The sequence below is a fragment of the Onthophagus taurus genome, chromosome 11 (genome assembly GCF_036711975.1).
Source record: "Onthophagus taurus isolate NC chromosome 11, IU_Otau_3.0, whole genome shotgun sequence".
Lineage (NCBI taxonomy): Eukaryota > Metazoa > Arthropoda > Insecta > Coleoptera > Scarabaeidae > Onthophagus > Onthophagus taurus.
In genome coordinates this window covers 3,191,999-3,215,876 of record NC_091976.1, presented here as the reverse complement: position 1 = coordinate 3,215,876, position 23,878 = coordinate 3,191,999, and the positions used below count along the sequence as shown (strand labels likewise).

The window sequence follows — 23,878 nt, the reverse complement described above, 5'->3', positions numbered from 1 at the left end:
TTATCATCGCACGATGAAAGAGCAATTTTATTCTTTCATTCGGTATACATAGTATGAAATTCTGACTTAAAAATGTACATTTTTTTATGAATCGATCCGCCACATTCAACCACACGTTTATAATCGGTCACGCTTAAATGTTTATCTATAACATCTTTTAGCCTTTTTTACATTATCATTCAACAAGGTGATGCAGTACGCCTTAGCTCCTATTCCAACAAATGACGTTATGCATCTGTTTGGATATTCTCTCCACTACTCGAATTCTTATCTACTACTCTTTTCCACGCTTCTTCTTCTAATATTTTATCCGCCTCGTGTCTTGTATGTAAATCCTTATAATTTGAATAAGCTATATCGTGATTCTTACAAGCTTTATCAAGTAAATTAATGCCGGGGTCTCCTCGACTTAGACGTTTCTGAAGTTTCGTGCCCGGTCCGCAATATTGATAACCGGGAATATGTAATTCGATAGGTAATTTATTTATGAATGAATTGAAAATATTGCTGTCACTAGCACCACCTGTAACGATTCTATTCATTACACTAATTATTAATATGCAAAACATAAATATATATGTATTTCATTTGCGAGTTGTTTTTAGCGAGCGATGCGTCTTATAAAAGCAAAACATAATATTAAAATACACGACATCGATCAAGCTCAAGTGCATGAGGATAAACAGCAACCACGTCACAGGAAACAGCTAACGTGTACGTCTATTCAAAATCGTTATACCAACCGAAATATAAATTTTTGGAGCGCGTATTAAAATCGGTTAAGGGAATTAATTATTATCCGTTTAAGGAAAATGATGAAGTAATAGAACCGAATAAGGCTCGTAAAAATTCGATCTTTATCTTCGATGATGTAACGCTTAGCAATCAAAAAATTATTCAGCAATTCTACTCGATGGGTAGACATAACGATGTTGACAGTTTTTATTTGACTCAATCCTATTCTAAAATACCGAAACAATTAATTCGAGATAATGTTAATTTACTTATTCTGTTTAAACAAGATGCTGCTAATCTTAAACACGTGTTCAATAACCATGTTGAACCCGATATGAAAATTGAAACTTTTCAATCAATGTGTAACCTATGTTGGAAAAATAAATACGGATTTCTCGTTATCGATAAAGATAGTGATATAAAAGATGGACGTTATAAATGTATGTTTGATGACTATATATTACCATAAATGATTTATACATATACAGTCATGAGAGCGCGTAGGAAGGGAAGGGTAGTAACGCACGCTAAAAATAAAGTAAACACTGATATAGTGCATTTAAGCGATGCTATTCGACGTAAATATCTAGCAATCAAAATGGGTAGAGAGGGGGAAGAAAAGGAATTGGAACGAATACATAAACCGATTATTAAACCTTTGGATGAACTAATTAAGGTGGTAAACAAGAAAAATCCTAAAGCAGAATTTAAACAGGAAAAGATTGAAGCGAAAAATGAAAAAATTTCGCCTATCGCCCGATCTCCACCATTTTTTTTAAATGAGGAGGAAATATTTATGCGTGAGCCTACTAATTCTTCCATTCCTCATCCAACTCAACAACCCTTCGGATTATCCACAGATGATATTGCTGCCGGTGATGATGATAATTATAGCGAGAAGAAACCCTTTGATGAATCTATTAATATTTACTTAGAACAATATCCTGAAATACCTCGAAAATATGTTCGGGAATTATTAATATCGAAGAATGATGCGAATTACAGAGATACTGTTTTCGGTATAGCGCATGACGCGATTCTCGATAAGTGGAGTATTGGAGATAGCCTTCTTACTATTGATTCAAAGGGTGATATAACAATAGAAAATACTAAAAAAAAATATAAAGGAACAGCTGGATTATATGAACTTCTAATTAAAAAATATCCTGAAAATTATACTGAAAATGAAATGAAACAGTATGTTGAAATTCTGAAAGATACAAACGCAATTAGACGCAACAACGATCCTAACGCGCCCAGAAAAGGAAATAAATCGGCGAAATATAGAAATATTATTAAGCGTTTAGTAGATATAGATGAGCAAGCTACTGGCGTATCCACACCTCGTTCTAGCATCAGACAACAACTTAAAAGAAAAAAACAGAGTTTGGTCATTCGCATTCTCTAAACCTAATAGCGGGTGATAATAGACCCTATCAATACGTTTATTTTGATGATATAAATGAGGTGGTGGATAGATTACGGTTATTAGTAGCTTCTCAGAGCGCTGGAAACACATCTCATAATAACGAAATATACAGTCATAAAGTAGACATAATATGAGCATCATCGTTGCTCTATACGCTAAAAATGCCTAAAGTTTCAAATAAAAAAACTTATCAATCAGCGAATACCCTAACAATGCCGTATACGAAAAAAGTTAAGAAAAATGTTGTATATCGTCGGCCTAATGTGAAAATTGCATAAGTCCAATTTTTCACAAAATTGGTTTTTAGCTCCATCTGTTAGAAACGCAGCGTATCTATACACCCAAATAAAAAAACTATGCAAAAAGTATTTAGATGGCGCTAGAAACAACAGTATGAAATGCGCGTAAGTCCAACTCGTTCTACATCAGTAAGAAAGTTGCACAAGTCCTAGCAAGGTGTACGACGACGTGTCTATATGTTTGGTGTCGTGCTTTTTAGTTTGTCAGGCTTTAAATTGGCCGTTATTTTATCAGACCGAGCTTCAATATCATTTAGGTAAGTACATACTATGTAAATTTAAGCTTTTTAAATGTGTTATTATACATGAGACTGGACTAATGCCATTTTTGTAAACTTAAGGAGTTGTGCATTTTGCACACTGTTGATATATTTAGAACTCACGGGAGTTATGCATGTTTCAAAGCATTTTGAATACCAATTACTGCAAAGAATGATGAGAATTTCACATTTTTTTGCCTTACCTACAAGTTTTGAACAGTTCGCGTAGATGGAAATTCTTGTCAAATCTTGAGGTATTAGTAAACCCTCCTTTTGGTATAAAAAAGAAACAAATTTGGCACTTTCTGGTTAAACAAGTATTTTGTTTCAGCTATGGATCGTAGAAGCAGGGGTTTCAAACTGTTGAGTTTAACACTACATCCGGCCAACGCTTTGAAGGACATAACAAACGATAGCTTTGTAAAATTAACTAGTGTCACTAGTGATTCTGTTGAATTAAACAAGACAATAGAACTGTTCAAAGAAAAAGATGAAGACGACAATCATACTGATACAAAGAGTGTTTTGCAGAAGAAAACAAGGAACTGCAGTCAGCTCTAACAGACTTACAAGAACAAATTCATATGACACAAAACATTTTAGACAATGATTTATCGTCCAGCTTTCTCAACAATGAAATAATATTATCCGGCATAGATCAAAACTATGATAGTTTTATTTTTTCCGATGAGATGCTCAATGCCAATACAACAAGCGATATTGCTGCGCAAACAGAAACTCCCTTGAATTTCAATAAAAACCAACGAGAAGGAAATATTAGAAATGAAGATAATGATGAAGAAGATGCAACAAATCACCCAGAAGAAGTAGATAATGAAAACAATGACCCTACATATCAAATAGACGATAATGGGGAACAACATTCTGATGAAGAAAATAATGATTCCAGTGAAGAAGTTACACAGAAAAGAAAAAAGAAAAGATTTTGTAATCCTGCAGAATGGAAATATAATACTAATAAAAGAAATAGAGAGAAAGGGGTTGAGTATATGGCTAGAAAAAATAACAAATTCGACAGAAAGAAAACTAAGAGAGTAATGAAAACGAGATGCCTGTGTTCAAATAAACCATTGAAAACCGGTAAAGAAATAGCAATTCAGTGTTACAAGTTGACGGATGAAGAGCGAAAGTTAATTTTCGCGAAGTTTTGGTCCCTGTCGTGGCCTGAAAAGAAGATCTACATTTCTGCAAGAGTCTTGAAGAATAAAACGGAAAGGTCAAGGCATAGAAAGGATCCAGAAGTTAGAAAAAGGACAAATTCGTATAAGTATTTTTTTAAAAAGAAAAGCGAAGAAATTAGGGTTTGTAAGCTGATGTTTTGCAATACGTTAGGACTTTCTATGAGGACCATATCAGCGTGGATAAAAGATGAAATGTCTAGCCCATCAGCCAAAAGTGAAGAACAGAATAGTGACAAAAATACTCGCAAAAATATTTAAAAAAAAACCTTACGTTTTGATGAAGAAAGAATAAGTTTGAAAAAATTCTTTGAAGAACTGCCTAAAGTTGAATCACACTATTGTCGCAAATCGTCAACAAAATTATATCTAGAGCCAACGTTCAAAACTAAATCGGAGCTTTATTTACTTTATAAAGATAATTGGTGTGTAGAACATAATGTAGCTCCCTTATCCATTGCCACATTCTCAAACATGTTTGAAGATCTGAATCTTGCATTGTTTTTGCCAAAGAAAGACGAATGCGATGTCTGCATAGGCTACAAGACCAAAAACGTAGAGGAATCTGTCTACCGGGAACACATTGTCAAGAAAGAAGAAGCACGGGAAGCAAAAGCAAAAGACAAAAATTCCAAAAATAGGGTATTTACGATGGACCTCCAGTCTGTACTGTTGTGCCCGAAATCGAACGTATCAGCTCTGTACTATCGCACGAAGCTTATTGTACACAATTTTACAATCTTTGATTTGCATTCTAAAAATGGCTATTGTTTTCTCTGGCACGAAGGTCAAGGGGAGCTCAGTGCAAACTGTTTTTCATCAATAATTTGTAACTTCTTGATTAATAATGTAATTCCCCAACTTGAGCCAATGCAACAAATAATATTATATAGTGACGGTTGTAGCGCTCAAAATCGTAATTCCACTTTAAGCAACGCCTTGTTGAATCTTGCTCTCGAAAAACATGTTTATATCATCCAGAAATATTTAGAAAAGGGTCACACTCAAATGGAGTGTGACTCGATGCACTCTACCATAGAGAGGCAATTAAAAGGTAGAACCATTAATTTGCCAGCTGATTATGTCTCCCTATGTAAATTGGCTCGAAAAAATCCTAGACCGTATGAGGTGAGCTATTTGGATTATACTTTTTTCAAAGACTTTAGTAAACTTAATTTAATAAAATCAATTAGACCCGGATTTAAAGTTGGTGATCCAACTGTCAACAATCTTAGAGCACTGAAGTATAATCCAGATGGTAAAATCGAGTTTAAGATTAAACATACCGAGGAGTTTCAAGATATGCCTAAGAGATTAAAACCAAACTTAAATTATATATCAATTGACTCTCTTCCCTTATTGTACAAAGAACAACTGAAAATAAAAAAAGAAAAATTTGAACATCTTATGTTTTTGAAAAAATCTCTTGCCAAAGATATGATTTTTATGACAATCTAAGACATGAATAACTTATTAACCATAAGACTTAACCATTTGATTATTTTTAATATTAAAGTTATGTACTATTATCTTCCAAGTTCTTTAATGTTGTTTTATTAGTAGTTATTTTCGATTTAATAAAAATAATGCCTTAGGTAGGTAAATACTAGCGTTGTTTTATTATGTGAAATTTGCATAAGTCCATCTTTGTACTGGATATAAGAATGAATTTTGCATAACTCCTTTATTTTTCAAAGAAATCAATACTTGATAACAGTTCCCTAATGTTTTTTTAATCCAAATTCCACTTTCACCCGAATTACTTTATTTTTAAAGAAATAAAATAGTTTTTTTGCTCTCCTGCAAAATTTAGGTTTTGGGACTTGTGCAATTTTCACATTAGGCCGACGATATTTGAAAACACGATCGTGTAAGATTAAACAGTAGAGGGAAGTAGCATTAGGTATCTCTTCACTCGTTTCAAATTCAATGCGAATATCAACGGTTCCAACATTTAAAATATCATTTTGCCGTGAACAATCAATTACAATAATCGGTGTATGTGCTAAAAATGTATCTCTGTTAAACATTGGTTCTGCAAGTTCTCGATCGTAATAGGTCTTTGCGAAATTACATTTCATATAAAACTGCAATTTGACCTGTCTTAAAATTTAAATTTAAAGCTTCATAGGGATATTTCTCACTATTTAAAAACACTTTCATATCTGTTAAATTACAGTGGTCAAATTGTGACGCAGAACGTAACGGATTATCTTTTCCATTGATTTGAAACCCTAATATAAAGTATCTGGGCTTTTCTAATTGAGTAGATGTTTTAATTGTCCAAGTGTGTTGTCTATTTTTTGGTAATGATGGGTATTCATGTAAATCAAATGATCTAAATCCCATGTCTAATTCAATTCCTTGTTCAATGTACTCTAAAAGTTTTAAACGTTCAACATCGGCTACAGAAACATGAGGAACTTTCCATACTATTTTATTAATAGTAATCGTCACATTAGGTAAAAGACTTTCGATAACATTCTTGTCTGAATTACTGCGTACTAAAACTAATTCTTGACGGAGATTTATCAAAATTTTATTATAATCTTCTGCGAACCGAAGAAAATATTTCAAGGGAACACAAAAATCAAAATCTCCTGTATTTTCATTTACTTTAACATTTGGATATTCGAAACCTGCGTTAGAGGCATGATAGTATTCCGATCTTGTTAATGAGCAAAGATTTTTTAATGTGCTAGCTATTCCTGGATTTCTTACTCTGTCAATTACGTTCCCTCCACATTCAAATCGTACTTCACTAAACATATGAGCGATCGGATTCGCTGACAATTTTGAATCTTTATCAACGGTTCCGTCATCTTTCAAGAGTTTCCCTTATACGTAAATAAAAGATTGACTTGGTAACGTGTAAACGTCCTGTTGTTGAATTGCAATACGAATTTCATCGCTATTGTTACAAGAATTTGATGAGTATGGTAAATGATTATGATACTGAATCCGTACGAGTGAATTATCAAATTGTACTTTATCAGAGACGTTTAAGATACTCATATTGTTATTATTTTATTAATTGTAAACCTAATGATTCAAGAAATTGTTTGTTTTGAGGTGTTAACTGTTTCACAGTGTGAAGAGAACTAAAAGTATTGGTTTGATTTTGTGGGTTTATATTACCATTTACTTTAAGAACCATAATCCTATATTTGATAAAATATTTATTAAAGGGATACCTATTGTAGATGATGGTAATAATCTTGTAACACATACCTTTTGTTGTACTATAACGTGGGAATTAGATATAGAATGTATACCAAGATCAAATATAACAATTAATCGTTTACAATGGCAAATAACACGTCCGTATTTACAACAATTATATAAAAAAGATGGTACGATAGAACAACGGTCTTTATGCCATGATGGTGGATTTGGTATTAAACCATATAATAATGGTTTTAAACGTGCATCTAAAACCACACACATCACATAGTTACGGCAATAGTACAACATATAGACCAGCAACAACACATCAAGCTCAACCAATCGCGGGTCCAAGTGGTGTTCAACAATCTACACAACAAGTAAATCCTGTGGAACAACCAAATCAACAAGTAGAACAACCAGGAGGAAACGCCCATAATACAGGTGGAGCAGTTCAAGGTGAAGCCAGTAATAGACAGATTCAAAAACCAGCACCTCGATTTGGTGAAATAGAAGTAAGCATGAGTACTTATGTATTTCATAGTACTAACGAAACTAATATTGATAATTTAGCTGAAATATTAGAGATTACATATCCTAATACTAACATTATACCATGTAAATATATAGAAATTAATGGAAAAGATCTTACTGATTGGTTTATACTTTGTTGGGTATCTCCATTTAAAATTGGTTATAAAACTCTTGCACAACGTATTGGTAATAAACATTTACAAACATATTGTTTTATGCATCAAATACCTAAATTATATCAAGACAATAAAGATGACGCTAGTGTTAATGAACACATTCAAACATTAATGCGTGTTCGTATTACTAATGATGTCGAAATGAGAACTTTAGAGGAGCAAATCGAAATTACTGAACCTAATAGTAATAAATATAATAAGATTAATAACTTCAATTAACGATGAAGCTCCACCAAAAAGACGTAAATTATATTAATTATATTGTTGTTTCAGATATGTCACTCCAATCCAGCATGTACGATGAAATTTTCAGTGTTGATCCTCCTTCAATTGCTGAACATTCTATTATTATTATTGATTCCGATAATTCCCACTATGTTTATCTCCCTCCGGAGTTGGATGCTTCACATCATTCAAAGTTTGCTCATATTCCTGCAACAAATGCAGAGACATTAACAAAAAGGTATAACAATTATGTTGCATATAGTTTTGTTATTACTAGCGATAATAGTTCCTATAAAGATAATAGCGAACAATTTTTGGCTACTATTCATGCAATGTTGAAAGACTTTAATGAACGTGTTTGTTCTAATAAACTAGAACTTTTAACTTCATTAAATTCTCGATTCCTTGCTGTATTAGAAAAAAGTAATGTTCGTGGATATCATATGCATATTATTTTATTTTTACTGGATGAAACTACATCCGTACATGCTAAACAGGATCATAGAATGGCAGCTACTGAAGCATACAATGAATTTAATATATATTTACAACATACTAATAATCATCTTTATGAATTTGAATATTTTCAAATAACTAATGAATATGTTAAATCTAATGCATCTATGTTTAGTTATATTAAGAAAAATCCATTACAAATAATTTCTGATGATTTAGATATTGTGAAAATGTTTTTAAACTTTAAACGAGAACATATATTTCCTAGTACAAGTGTATCAACCAATCAATTACAAGTATCTACATCTTCTGTTAATTATGTTTGTTATTTCTTTAATAAGTGTCTTGAAAAAGGATGTATTGATTTTGAACAATGTTTAGCACAACCAGACTCGATTAAAATCATTGGAAATAAAGGTTTACGAGAAATCTTTATGAATTGTCGTTCAAAATATATGGCTTCTCGTACAATAAATGATGCTATAAATGAATTATTACAAAAATTTGTATCTATGAATTATATGAAACGTTGTTTTTGCACAACGTATTGGTAATAAACATTTACAAACATATTGTTTTATGCATCAATTACCTAAATTATATCAAGACAATAAAGATGACGCTAGTGTTAATGAACACATTCAAACATTAATGCGTGTTCGTATTACTAATGATGTCGAAATGAGAACTTTAGAGGAGCAAATCGAAATTACTGAAGCTAATAGTAATAAATATAATAAGATTAATAACTTCAATTAATGATGAAGCTCCACCAAAAAGACGTAAATTATATTAATTATATTGTTGTTTCAGATATATCACTCCAATCCAGCATGTACGATGAAATTTTCAGTGTTGATCCTCCTTCAATTGCTGAACATTCTATTATTATTATTGATTCCGATAATTCCCACTATTGATTTTGAACAATGTTTAGCACAACCAGACTCGATTAAAATCATTGGAAATAAAGGTTTACGAGAAATCTTTATGAATTGTTCAAAATATATGGCTTCTCGTACAATAAATGATGCTATAAATGAATTATTACAAAAATTTGTATCTATGAATTATATGAAACGTTGTTTTTGTTCAATTATTGATTATTGTAAAATTCAATCTATTGATTTTAATGAATTAACTAAATCTGTTGCATATTGGTTAGTTGGTAAAGAACCTTATAAAAAACGATGTACATTAATCTTATTAGGTCCTGCCAGTAGTGGCAAAACTGTATTTTGCCAAAATTTACATAGTTTACTCCGATTCGCTAATCGTTTAACTTCTGATGGTATATTTACCTTTCAGAATATTATTAATGCTGATGTAGCGTTGCATAAAGAACCATTAATTTCAGTTGATATAGCTCAAACCGCAAAACTTGTCTATGAAGGTAATCCAAATGCTACTGTCGCTGTAAAAAATGGTTCTCAACAACGTTTAAATAAACGTATACCTATATTAGTTAGTAGTAATAATGAACTGTATAAATACGTGTCTTCGGAACGTGACGCATTCGATGCTCGCTGTCACAAATTCTACACACACGTGGATATGACAAAAGTTGAGTTCTGTGTTCAAAATAATCATTCTTGTGATTTTTTAACACTAGACTGCACCCGTCGTGCCAATAAGCACATTACCAGCTCCAGAAATTGGCAAAATAAGCGGCCACGGCTCAATGAAGAAACGGAGGACCCTCTCCATGTGGATGTAAACGCAACAGATACATTAATTGAATGTAATAAACCTCATCGTTTACGTAAATGTCACATGTTAACGTTTGTCATATACGCACTTAAACGTTATTTTCCAGAATTAATAACACTTGATTTAAACATTTGTTCCAATTCACATAATGCCGAGTTTCAGTAAGACACGTATTTTTTATTATAATAATGATGCTAATACTTATACCACAACAAGTCAATCTACAGATTTTTATATAAGTAAGATTATACCTGATTCTAATGCGTTTTATTGTGTAGGATTAAAAGCTGAAAAACATAATTGGCATTTAATACCTACGAATTGTTTAGGATTATATATGACTTTAGCTGATTTGCAAATGGTTGTAGAAAATAGTGATGCTTTTAAAATAAATAAATATAAAATAACAATTGGTCATACTATTCCTATCGCTAAATATCCTGGTACTGTTAACACTGTACAATTAAGTTTTAATAATACTATATATTCAACTATTGCAATTGAAGATTCTAATTACATTGGTGTAAATACAACGTTAAGTGCAGAAGAATTTTATATGTTACGTACATTTGATGGTGTTAGTTCATTAGATGGTAAATCACGATTAGAATTACCTAAACGTAATATATTTTTTAGAATACCAGCTACTTCTTATACTGATTCTGATGCAGTTGATAATACTACTACGAAATTATATGGATCTTATTCAAATACACCTGGTACTATAACTTCTGAAAATGCTAAATCTTCTAATAACTTGACAACAGCAGATTTGATTAATGCTTATTTGGTATTAAACCATATAATAATGGTTTTAAACGTGCATCTAAATTAAAATACTTAGGTGATATATGTAAAAAACCAACTAGAACTACTTGGAAACGTAAATATAAAGATGTCCCTATTTTAACTTTTGATTCCAACATTGCTTATCCTGATGATACACACCCTGCTAAATTTGGTTCTGCATATCCGTTTGAAGTTTCTACAATAGGTCATCCGAATTTTCAATAACTTCCCGTCGCATGAGACATAATGTGACGGGACGTAGTCGAACCGGTCGCAAAAAGAAAAAACAATTGTTATAATTATCAATAAATCTATATTTACTTTAACCTTGTTGTTTTATTCATGGCCTTCCATTTCTTACTGCGCAGGACCTCCTACGTCTGCGTTAGGCGCAATTGAACGCCGTGCTTGAATTAAAACGACGCTTTTTTACTCGATCTTCTGAAGAATTCAACTTAGAACCCCAATTCAAGTAAGAACTTTCCTTTTTTTCTTTCGAACCAACACCTACAATTATTCCCGACATTTGTCGCGCGAACAATATCCATAACACGACGTCCATTGAAGAATTCTGTTTAAATAATTTATCGGAAATTAATTTTTATGTGATGGAATACTTGGAAATAATAATATAATATAATCAACTGAAAGACATTCTGGAACAGCATACATGCGGAGTGGAGGTGGTGTTTGTAAAGGGATCTCAAAAAGAAAAGGTATTGAGAGACCTATTATCATCGGTAAAGCCAGTGATTATTAATTTACAAGATAATATATATTGCCCTTTGCTTTCGTTGAGTCAAAATTCTTGCGCATATCATTATAAATCGGAAAGCAGTTGTGCAATTGAAAATGTTAAATTAATTTTGAAATTTTTAAAAATAGATTTAAATTAGTGTTAAAATTTAAATAAATTAATTTTTATTGTACTGACTTTTTTTATTCAATTTAAATGTATCACATTCCTAATCCTAATATATAAAATGGAAAAGAAAAACAACCGAATTAAATTTCATTTAATTTATTGAACTCGTCTTTAATAAATGATAAACAATTGCATATCTTCTCCCAGACTCAATAAATGGACTAACTCTGATCCTGCAGAGATGCGAAAATTTCTAGGCATCGTTATTTGGATGGGACTAATGCATTTGCCTAAACTAAGAGACTACTGGTGCACGAAAAGAATGTATGAAAACGGAATTCGAAAAGTAATGAGCCGCAATAGATTCGAGTTGTTGCTGATGATGTTTCATTTATCAAATAATGAGAAACTCATAAACCCAGAAGACAGGCTTCACAAAATTTCAAAATTTGCTCGAAAAAAATTTCAAGGAATCCTATTATCCCGAAGAAGAAGTGTGTATTGACGAAAGCAACGTCCCATTTCGGGGACGTATATACTTTCGACAATATCTTCCTAACAAAAGATACAAATACGGCATAAAAGTTTTCAAACTTTGTGTCAATGGAGGATACACTTGGTCGTTCAAAGTCTACACAGGAAAAGAGCGAGTACAAGAAATATCTGTTTCCGAGAAAATTGTGAAAGAACTAATGAATGGACTACTGGATACAGGTAGAACTCTGTATACAGGCAATTGGTATACAAGCGTCTCGCTTTCTGAAAACCTAATCCAGCGGCAAACACATCTGGTCGGAACCCTAAGATCTAATAGAAAAAATAATCCCCCAGATATGGTGAAAGCAAAATTGAGAAGAGGTGAAGTCGTAGCCCAACAAAATCAAAATAAAACCGTAGTCTGCAAATGGAAAGACAAACGCGATGTTTTGATGCTGTCTACCAAACATGATGACTCCATGGTTACAGTACATCGAAGGGGAAAAGAAGTTCATAAACCTACAATGGTGGTTGAATATAACAAAGGGAAGGCTTTTGTTGACCACTCCGACCAGATGGCAGCATATGCACCATATGTGAGAAGAACTGTCAAGTGGTATAAAAGACTAGTTTTTCATTTTATCACATCGACCGCTATGGTAAATGCTTTGCATTTGTACAACAAAGTAAACAACAAGAGAATGGGCATCACGGAATTCAAAGAAGCTATCGTCGAAGCTCTAGTTTACCAAGATGATAATCCTAGAGTATCAAGACCTTCCAGTTCCAAGCCAAGACACTTTCTGAAAGAATATGAGGGTCAAAAAAGGGTTACCAGAAAAAGGTGCAATCCGTGTTATAAAACTATGTCCCAACGACGAGATCCAGCGTATGCCCGTAAAAACGCGAAAAAATCAATACATATTGTGATTCGTGCGAACTACCAATGTGCCTGGAATGCTTCCAGAAGCATTTAGAAACTGTTTCTTTAGAATAAGCCAAATAAGCTCGTTTACTGTTTTTATAAGAATATAATTTTATTATTGTTGTGCCTTTGAATAAGTTTTCAAGTTTTCATTTACATTATTTTTTTTTATTTACATTATTTCGATTTTTCGATTTCGAAAACTGTTCAGTTTATTAGTTTGTAGTCGTTTTCTATATTAGAATATATTTTCATTTACGTTTGTGCAATATTTCAATGTATTTTGAATTATTTTTGTAATAAAATATGTCAAAATACCAAAATATATAAAAAAAAATTCAGCCCTCAAAATCTCACCCTGTCTATTCGTTCTGCCCGGTCCAAGGCAAGTTTTGTTTGCTCGTGGAACCACTAAATACGTCATTATACGTGAAATCAATGTAATACTTGAAGTAAACAACACCACGTGCCCATCGGTGAGCACGCGGTCCGAAATGAAAGACTGAAAATGCTCACCGGTGGGCACATGGGGCTGAATGTGTTAACGCGAATTTGCCTTCGCTAAAACCAAAATTATCTTGCACGGAAATGGAGTTAGATGTGGTATATCCAATTATTACCATGAAACGATTGGTGAACGCTAAATTCCCTTCATTGCTGGTGAAGCTTGAAGATAATGTTGTTTTTCTCCCGGAACGATATCTAAACCATGTAGACGAGGAGTTTGCGGAAATGGTAAATTCGGGGGAATATGAAAGAATTGGATTGTTGTTGCACTCCCGGAAATGTGTTTCCAAAGATAAAAATCCATTACATGAATTTAAATTCGTTAAATGTTAAAAAGGTAATATATAGAATTCAAAACACTCGAAAAAATCTATTAAATTGAATTCTTAAAATAAATATAATTTTAAAAATATATTATGACTTTATTTACCATAACCGCAATCCTTCCCACATAAACTTTCCAAGCGATTTTTTTGTTGGAGTGAGAGAGGGGGAAGGAAAAATACTTCCTCGATAGTATACAGGGTGAGTCAATAGTGCGGGGACGGAAGATAGTGGCTATACTATTGAAAATAAAAGAAATGTTTTTATGCCATCATATATTACCATCAAAGCTGTATCGATTAAAATTATTTTCAGCTATACAGGGTGTTTCACTATTCCAGGACCATACTCAACTTCATTTTTTTAAATGGAACGCTATGTATTTTTTTACATATTCTGATTTGCTGTCTTAAATGCTACGACTGCATATCTTGTTTTTAAATTTTGAATGCAAGGTTGCCAAGTTATTATTTTTTTTGTGAAAAAGTTTGAAAATTCAGGTGGTCACTTAAAATTCGTTATCTGCATTAATATTGAATATTGAAGATTGCAATTTGGGGTGTCGATAAACAAAGCTTGGGTCTTTCGAACACTGTTCATACTATTGGATATCATTGTACAGGGTGTTTAGCAAAAGCGATTAATTTATGCAATGTTTGGAGAACCATAACTTTGTTATTTTAAATGGAACACCCCGTATTTTTCTAAGGTTTCGGATAGCCTTATTAATTATCTTTCATTTTTGTTAAGCATATGGTATCTCTAATACGTGTACTTTTTGAGAAAATTAGACTGCTTTAAAAATGTCGGCATAAACGTGATTTATTAAAAAAAAGTAGGCTTTGAAAAGATTTTTATAGCAATACGAAGTGTCAAACAATTAAGTTTTGATTTCTCTTTGTTTGTTCATAACGTGTTTCCAAAATCTGTTGTTTGATTAAAATGAATTTTAGTCAAGAAGAACTTATTGATATGGTATATTTCTTGGGTGCGGGAGAGCGAAATCCATTTCTTGCCTCTAGACTTTACGCTCAACAATTTCCAGAGCGTAGGCATCCTAGGGTTGAAGCATTTGAAAACCTTCCAGAAAGGTTTGAAAGAACAGGACACGTCAAATACGAAAAAAAAGATCGCGAGAAACGAACCACTCGGGAAGAGAACGAACTTTCTGTATTATTAAAGGTAGTTGAAAACCCGCACACTAGTACACGCAAAATAAGCAATGAGCTTAACGTCAGCCAAACGTCTGTTTCAAGAATCTTACGAAAATATAAATTTCATCCATACCATATTCAATTAGTACAAGAACTTGATGCAACTGATTTCCAGAAAAGGCTAGAATTTTCGGAATGGGCATTAGAAAAAGTTCAACAAGAGTATAATTTTTTTGATTATCTATTATTCAGCGATGAGGCAACGTTTCACAAAAATGGCTACGTTAACCGCCATAACTTTCATTATTATGATACTATCAATCCTCATTTTATACGACCAGTAGACCACCAACATCGATGGTCTGTAAATGTCTGGGCAGGGATAGTAGGATCTTGTTTGATCGGGCCGTATTTTTTCGAGGGAAACGTTAACGGAGAATCTTATTGGAATTTTTTGGAAAATCACCTGCCAGCACTTTTAGGAGATGTTCCACTAAACGTTCGGCAAAGAATGTGGTTTCAGCACGACGGTGCGCCACCTCACTATAGTAGGATAGTTAGAAGACATTTAGACAGAATTTTTGTTGATCGGTGGGTAGGCAGAGGAGGTCCTGTTAGATGGCCACCACGTTCTCCGGATTTGACAAAATTAGATTTTTTTTTGTGGGGATATGTAAAAAGCTTGGTATATGAAGAACCACCAACGACGAAAGCAAATATGATGAATCGTATTCGCGATGCGTTTGAAACAATAAACGTAAACATGTTGCAGAACGTTAATGTTTCATTTCTTAGACGAATTGAAACTTGTGTTCAACAACAAGGAGGCTATATTGAACATTTACTTTAATTTTGTTTTGTTAATGGTTGTTGCTTAATTCTTCATTGTATTTTTTTTAATATTGTGTATTGCACCTATATCTTTTTCGACATAAACTTACTTATATGTTCAAAAATGTTGTTCCATAGCCTACATTTTGTAAATAAATCACGTTTATACTGACATTTTTAAAACAGTCTAATTTTCTCAAAAAGTACACGTATTAGATATATCATATGCTTAACAAAAATAAAAGAGAATTAATAAGGCTATCCGAAACCTTAGAAAAATACGGGGTGTTCCATTTAAAATAACAAAGTTATGGTTCTCCAAACATTGCATAAATTAATCGCTTTTGCTAAACACCCTGTACAATGATATCCAATAGTATGAACAGTGTTCGAAAGACCCAAGCTTTGTTTATCGACACCCCAAATTGCAATCTTCAATATTCAATATTAATGCAGATAACGAATTTTAAGTGACCACCTGAATTTTCAAACTTTTTCACAAAAAAAATAATAACTTGGCAACCTTGCATTCAAAATTTAAAAACAAGATATGCAGTCGTAGCATTTAAGACAGCAAATCAGAATATGTAAAAAAATACATAGCGTTCCATTTAAAAAAATGAAGTTGAGTATGGTCCTGGAATAGTGAAACACCCTGTATAGCTGAAAATAATTTTAATCGATACAGCTTTGATGGTAATATATGATGGCATAAAAACATTTCTTTTATTTTCAATAGTATAGCCACTATCTTCCGTCCCCGCACTATTGACTCACCCTGTATAAGATTGGCGAGTTAATACGAAAATCATTAGTTTTAGTTTAAACGCTATATAAACAACCTACAGCAATGGAAAATATTTCAAATCAATTAGTAAAAACTGTGCGATTAATGGTTGAACAATCGAAAACTATAGAAGATTTTAAAAATATCGAAAAATGTAATAAAACCAATATTCGTTTAATTAATAAATGTCTGCGTATCGGTACTAGTAAACTTTCATGTTATAAGAGTTATCAAACAATAATGTGCGAGTTAAGACAACTCGATATAAAAATAAAACGTTCTCTACAATTTTTAAATAAAAGGGATGAAGGGTTAAATAGAAGGACACGAAGTAAACGGGTGAGATGGCAAGATATCGCTTCAGCATTCGAATCTCGATTACGAACGGCAGCGATCGTCAATTTAACGCATATAGATCCACAAAAATTTTTGGAAGATTGTGTTCCACTCATTAAATCAAGAATCCGAAACATATTAAAAAAAATGAGCGGAGTAAAAGTGAATGTAGAACTATCAAGTAATTTTATTATTCCCACGACCGAAGAACAGGATATCAAATATTTTAATACACCTAACAGGGTAATATTACAATCTTCATGTATCAACACAATCTTAAATGAATTTATCGAGATAATTTTGGCTCAGGTGAGTTTCTTTCTATGTTTTATAAAAGCATATTAATTAGCTATTATTTTTTTTATTGAGATGAGTGAATTCGCTGAGCGAGGTTCTGGTTGGGTATTCCTCTCCCTCAATTATTTATTGGTCTGCATCAATAAATATTCGCCCATCCATGGAGGTAGCTATATAGAGTTGCCTAGTAACTTGAGCAATAGGAAAAAAGGAGCGATTCTTAATATTCGAAATTTAAACGATAATTTGTTTTATTTATTGTATGCTGGCTTCTATATATAAAATCAACTCGATAGAGGCACGATCATATAATTATTACAATATTGAAAAGATCTTTAATTTGCAAGGATTAGATTTTCCTCTTAAATTATCGGATATTAGTAAATTTGAAAAACAGAATCCTACAATGTCTATTAATGTTTTCGGATTCAATGATGCTTTAGAATTAGTAGGACCATACTATCATACAAAACAAATAAAAGATAACCATTGTAATTTACTAATTTTGGAAAAAAATAATTTGCATCATTACTGCTTAATACACGATTTAGCTCCGCTATTATTTAAATCTATTACCAAAAATAGAAACAAATTATTTATTTGCGATCGTTGCCTCAACCATTTTAATTCAAAAGATCTACTACATAAACACTCGTTAAATTGTAGTGATCATAAAGCAGTTAAATTAACAATTCCCGAAGAAAATAGTCTGCATTTTAAAAATTTTAAAGCATTATTTAAGAAACCTTTCGTTATTTACGCAGACTTTGAATCTTTACTAAAAAAAATTGATGGTTGTTCTAATTCGAACTTAAAGTCGTGTATGTTAAATTATCAATTACATGAAGCATGCAGTGTTGCATTTAACATCGTTTGCTCGTTTAACGAGTGCTACAATAGTTTTAAAATGTATCGAGGACAAGATCCTCAAATATGGTTCATTGAACAATTAAACTTTTAAGTAATGAACTTTACTTAATCCTAAAAGCCGGCACCACAAATCGTATGCATCCCATGACGCGAGCAGAAAAGAACGCATTCCATTCCACAAATAACTGTCCCATCTGCTTTTGTAATTTTACAAACACAAATCCCAAAGTCAAACATCATGATCAGTTTACAGGAAAATTTATATCTCCTTTATGTTCCAACTGTAATTTACAAATCAAAGTAGACTATAGCATCCCTATTTTTTTTCATAATTTAAGCGGTTACGATGTACACCTTTTTGTTTTGGAGCTTGCAAAAAACTATGAAATCAACGTGATTCCAGTTAACCATGAAACATACATTTCTTTATCAGTGAAAATTAATCAAATAAAATTTGTATTTTTGGATAGTTACAGATTTATGTCTGCATCTTTGGAAATCTTTGAAAAGGTGTATATCCTTACGACTATATAGACAATTTTGATAAATTCAATGTGTAGCGTACAAAAAAATTAATAATCAAAAACTCAAAACAAAACGCCACGAAAAACAAGGTGCCGGCAATCTCAGTAGAGAAGGGGTGGATTTCTTTTTTTTTTATAGGGCGCCAGTGGATCTACGATAGTATTCCTTGTCTCAATGCCAATCACAACAGGACCCACTCTGAAGTGAAATGAATGACGAAAATCAAAGAAAACAAAACGAATAATAATAATACTCTATTAAAAGAATTAAAAAAATAAAGTAACTTTTCGTGAAAGTAAAAAAAAAATAAATAAATCAATTATAATAATAACCATTCAAAAACTATAAGAAACAAAAATTTAATTTAACCAAAGTTTACTCGAGTTAACTGTGATCTTACAAAATCAAAAAAAAATAAGAAAATGAACTAAAAATAAACTAAACCAAATAATAATAAATAACCAATTATTTCAGGTGAGTATAAAAATATCAAACATAATTCTAGGTAAGTAACAATAAACTGTTCTATTTTTTTTATATATTTTTCCCTTTTTTTTTATCTCAACCTTTATTATATTAAATTATATATTCAATTCAATATTTTTCTCAAAATATATATAACGTTCATATATTTGAGAAACACGCTTTTTTTGTTTGTTAACAGGTTACGAAAAAGAGGACTCGACGAATGTTCCGGGAATGAGAAAATTAAGTAATCTGACCTTGAAAATTCTGCACACGCTGAAAATTTTACTTTCCCGATGATAATTCTTTATCCGGAAAAATCATACGATCTTGGGAACGACGGTTTTTAACGATGTTCGCCTTTTGGATTGACGGACCGAAATCGACAGGTCGTAGACGGGAAAAATTTAGACCAAAAATAAATATCCAATACAAGAAGCGTCTCACTTCACGCACGAAAATTTATTAGAAGCACGCGTAAAAACGCAAAACGTGGTTTGAAAAATCCTCCCAAAGGAGTACCGACGAAAATTTGCAAAAACTAACAAGAATTAATCGTCGAAAAAAATTCACAATGAGACCCACAATCCCAAAATAACTTTGGAGGGCACTACTAAACCCTTAATTTGGTCTCAACGTAAAAAAACGCACGCGGATGTTAATAAAATTTAAGCTTTCGTCGCTAGCTCAACGCTTCAACCACTTCTCCAAAATCTCTACGTTTTCAAGCACGGCCCGCCGCGTCAAACCCGTTCCGCCAAAAAACCACGATCCGAAAATTTAATAAAATTTAACCCCTCATCTATATGTAACCCTTCAAACATATTTAAAATAAATAACTTTTTTCCAAAAAAAATTCGCGTTTTCAAATTATTTCAAATAAAACCGTTAGAAATGAAACATGTTTACCTGAACAAGAGAAATTCTTTTCAATTCTCGCGAATGAGGGAATAACCGATGATGATTATTCGCATGCGCTCGATGTTTGGAATACATTCGATTGTAAAACACTAGGAGACTATTCAGATTTATATTTAAAAACGGATGTGCTTCTTTTGTGTGATGTATTTGAAAATTTTCGTAATTTAACGATTAATCATTATGGATTAGATGCTGCAGCATTTTACACTGCTCCAGGATTAAGTTGGGCTGCATCCCTGAAATCAACTCGTGTAAAATTGGAGCTCCTTAAAGATATTGATATGATTTTATTTATTGAAAAAGGAATTAAAGGCGGAATTACTCAATCATCGGTACATCTTCATCGGTATGCTAAAGCAAATAATCCATACGATCCCAATAATTTCGATGGAGATCCTTTTCATACATACTTAATGTATTGGGATGCAACTAACTTATATGGTTGGGCTCAAAGCCAATATATGCCGATTAATGAATTTAGCTGGTTATATGATACAAATTTTAATGTATTAAATGTTGCCGACGATTCTGAATATGGATATATCGTAGAAGCGGATTTATCGGTACCAAGAGAATTACACGATTTTTACAGTGATTTTCCTTTACTCCCTGAACATATCAAACCTCCAAACAGTTCCATCTTGAAATTACTATGTACGCTTAATAATAAATTTTCATACATAATTCACTATATTAATTTAAAACAAGCTGTTAAATTGGGTATTAAGATTGATAATGTAAAACGTATTTTAAAATTTAGACAATCACCCCGGCTAAAGCAGTTTATAGATTTAAATACGAAATTGCGAATGAAGGCCGACAATGAATTCGATAAAAATTTCTTTAAATTGATTATTAATGCACATTTCGGAAAAACTATGGAGAACGATAGAAAAAAAAGGAGAATTGTTATTTGTAATAATTGGAGGAGCGCTCGAAAATATATATCAAAACCCGAATTTAAATGTTTAAAAATTTTTAGTGAAGCCATCGTTTCACAATTGAATTAGAAAAAACAGAAATAATTTTTAATAAACCTATTTATATAGGTTTTACTGTATTGGAGCTATCGAAAACATTAATGTATTCCTTTCACTACGATTTCGTTAAACAAATTCTAGATAGTAAATTTCATGTTCAACTTATGTATATGGATACAGATTCCTTAATTTATAAATTTAAATGCAAGCTTAAAAATTATTCTATTTATGATGCTATTCGCGATAATATTGATTTATCTGATACCTCGTATCTATCTTCTAATAACATTTGGAAAATTCCTTCGATGAATAAAAAAGTTCCAGGTAAATTTAAGGATGAATGTAAGGGAGATATTCTAACGGAATTTATTGCATTAAGAGCTAAAGTATACACATTAAAGATTAATAATAAAGAAATATCACCTAAAGTAAAAGGAATTGGAAGAACCGCTTCAAAATTATTAACCTTTAAAGATTTCGAAAACGCTCTATTTAACGATTCAATTAAATGAAGCAATTTTAATAGTATTCGTTCAAATAATCATCAATTATATTCGGTGAATATAAATAAAATTTCATTGAGCAGTAATGATGATAAGAGATTTATTTCCTCTGACACTCCGATAATCACGTTTCCGTGGGGACATTATAAATTATAAATAAAAACTGCAGCATCTGCTTCTAATGAGTGGGGGAGCCCGCATCCATATAATATATATAGACGCAAAAATTAAAGTTTCGAATAGAAAATAGCATCGTCTCGAAATGTTTACTCGGAGCAGATTAGTACGGGCATACGGAAACTCGATCCGAGTAACGTTTGTGAATGATGAGGCGATAGTACCTCTCGCACCCGCATTTGGTGAGTATACTTTTATTGTTTTAAAAATGTTTTTATTATAATTTATTACCAGCGCTGCCGGTAGCAGCAGCAGAGGTGGCGGTGACACCAAACGGTGAGCAATATTTTTTTCTCGTTCTACTATTATTATACCGTATTTTTTTTTCATTTTTTGATGTTATAGAAATAATTTATATAGAAGATTCACCGCCGCCAACACCAGCGCTGATACCGATAGCATCGAACGGTAAACAATATACAGAGTGGCCCAAAATTCGCGCAACGCTAACACAAAATACGCATGCGCCGGTTTCACCCCACTAGTACAAGGTTAACCGTGTCAACCAGTTGTCCGTGTGTAGCTATGGCAGCCGGAGCGCGTTATCGGTTCACAATTGCGGAACGCGTGTTTTTAGTGAGCTCGTACTACCGTTATCATGCCGATTATCGAAACATTTTCTCCGATTTTGCCGAAAAGTTTCCTAACAGTCAAGTTCCGAGGCGTGAAACTGTGTATCGCTTGATAAAAAGGTTCGAACAAAATGGTACTGTTAATGACACGAAGCGTTCGGGGCGGCCACGCAGCGTGCGAACTGCACAAAACGTACAGATGGTCGCTGAGAGTTTCGTTGAAACACCGGCGCGATCAGTCCGTAAGGCTTGCCATGAATTGGAAATTTCTCGTTCCAGCTTGCAGCGAATAATGAAGGAATTAGGTATGCATGTTTACAGACCACGTCTTTTACAAGCATTAACAGAAGACGATCCGGACCGCAGACTTCAGTTCGCTGAGTGGTACGTAATTCGATGTGAAGCGTTCGAAGAGTTCTTTAAAACCATTTTGTGGTCAGATGAAGCACAGTTTAAATTAAATGGCCGAATCAACAGACACAATTGCGTGTACTGGTCTACAGAAAATCCGCATATCACGGTGCAAGAAGAATTAAACGTTCCTGGTGTAACAGTATGGCTTGGTGTTTGCTCCTTCGGCATTGTCGGCCCCTACTTTTTCGACGCAACAGTAACAGGTATTGCATACCTTGATTTGTTGATGGAACTGCGCGATGAAATGAATAATAACCCGGATTTTTCTGGTCGTGTTTTAACTCTTCAACAAGATGGTGCGCCGCCCCATTACGCTATCATTGTTCGCGAATTCCTAAATCAAAATTTCCCGGATTGGATCGGTAGACGAGGTCGAGTAGAGTGGCCTGCAAGATCTCCTGACCTGACTCCCTTGGATTTTGCCGTGTGGGGAATTTTAAAGGATAGGGTGTACAAAAATGATTTACCAGATGTGGAGACCATGAAAAACATCATAACCAACGAAGTCGATACGCTGAATGCAGATAAACCTTTACTTGAGCGCATCTGTAAAGCTGTTAAAAAGCGATGTCTGAAGTGCATCGAACAAGAAGGAGGTCATTTCGAACATTTGTTATGATGCCAGAGAGTCGGTTTTTGCCTTGCTTCAAACTAATTTTGTGTATTTTGTTTTTTTCCGAATAAATTTTGTATTTTTGCTACGCAATGTCATTTTTTTTCAATTGGTTGCGCGAATTTTGGGCCACTCAGTATTTTCATCTTACTATAATTATCTGTTATTTTTTTATTTTTTATTGATATAGAAATCGTGTACATGATTAGCGATAGTGAAGAGGAGGAGGATGAGGATGAGGGGAATGGAAGCGAAAGCACGGTATACCACCCTCAAGGACAAGATTGGAGAGATAGTCCTGCATCTCCCTCGGAACAACCTCCTCCCCCAATTTCACCCGTCATAGTATTTGATATCG

The 23,878-nt window shown here is 32.9% G+C and overlaps 2 protein-coding genes across 2 annotated transcripts; one reads left to right on the top strand and one right to left on the bottom strand.

Annotated features, from left to right (window-relative positions):
• Positions 1-3,415: 3,415 nt before the first annotated feature.
• Positions 3,416-4,183, top strand: LOC139431809 (putative histone-lysine N-methyltransferase 1). The gene has a single exon (XM_071199996.1). The coding sequence runs from the start codon at positions 3,416-3,418 to the stop codon at positions 4,181-4,183; it is 768 nt and encodes a 255-aa protein (XP_071056097.1).
• A 1,809-nt stretch (positions 4,184-5,992) lies between these two features.
• Positions 5,993-6,937, bottom strand: LOC139431808 (uncharacterized). Its single transcript, XM_071199995.1, has 2 exons — positions 6,823-6,937; positions 5,993-6,744 (listed from the first exon to the last, which is right to left on the bottom strand). The coding sequence occupies exons 1-2, from the start codon at positions 6,935-6,937 to the stop codon at positions 5,993-5,995; spliced, it is 867 nt and encodes a 288-aa protein (XP_071056096.1).
• Positions 6,938-23,878: the final 16,941 nt, after the last annotated feature.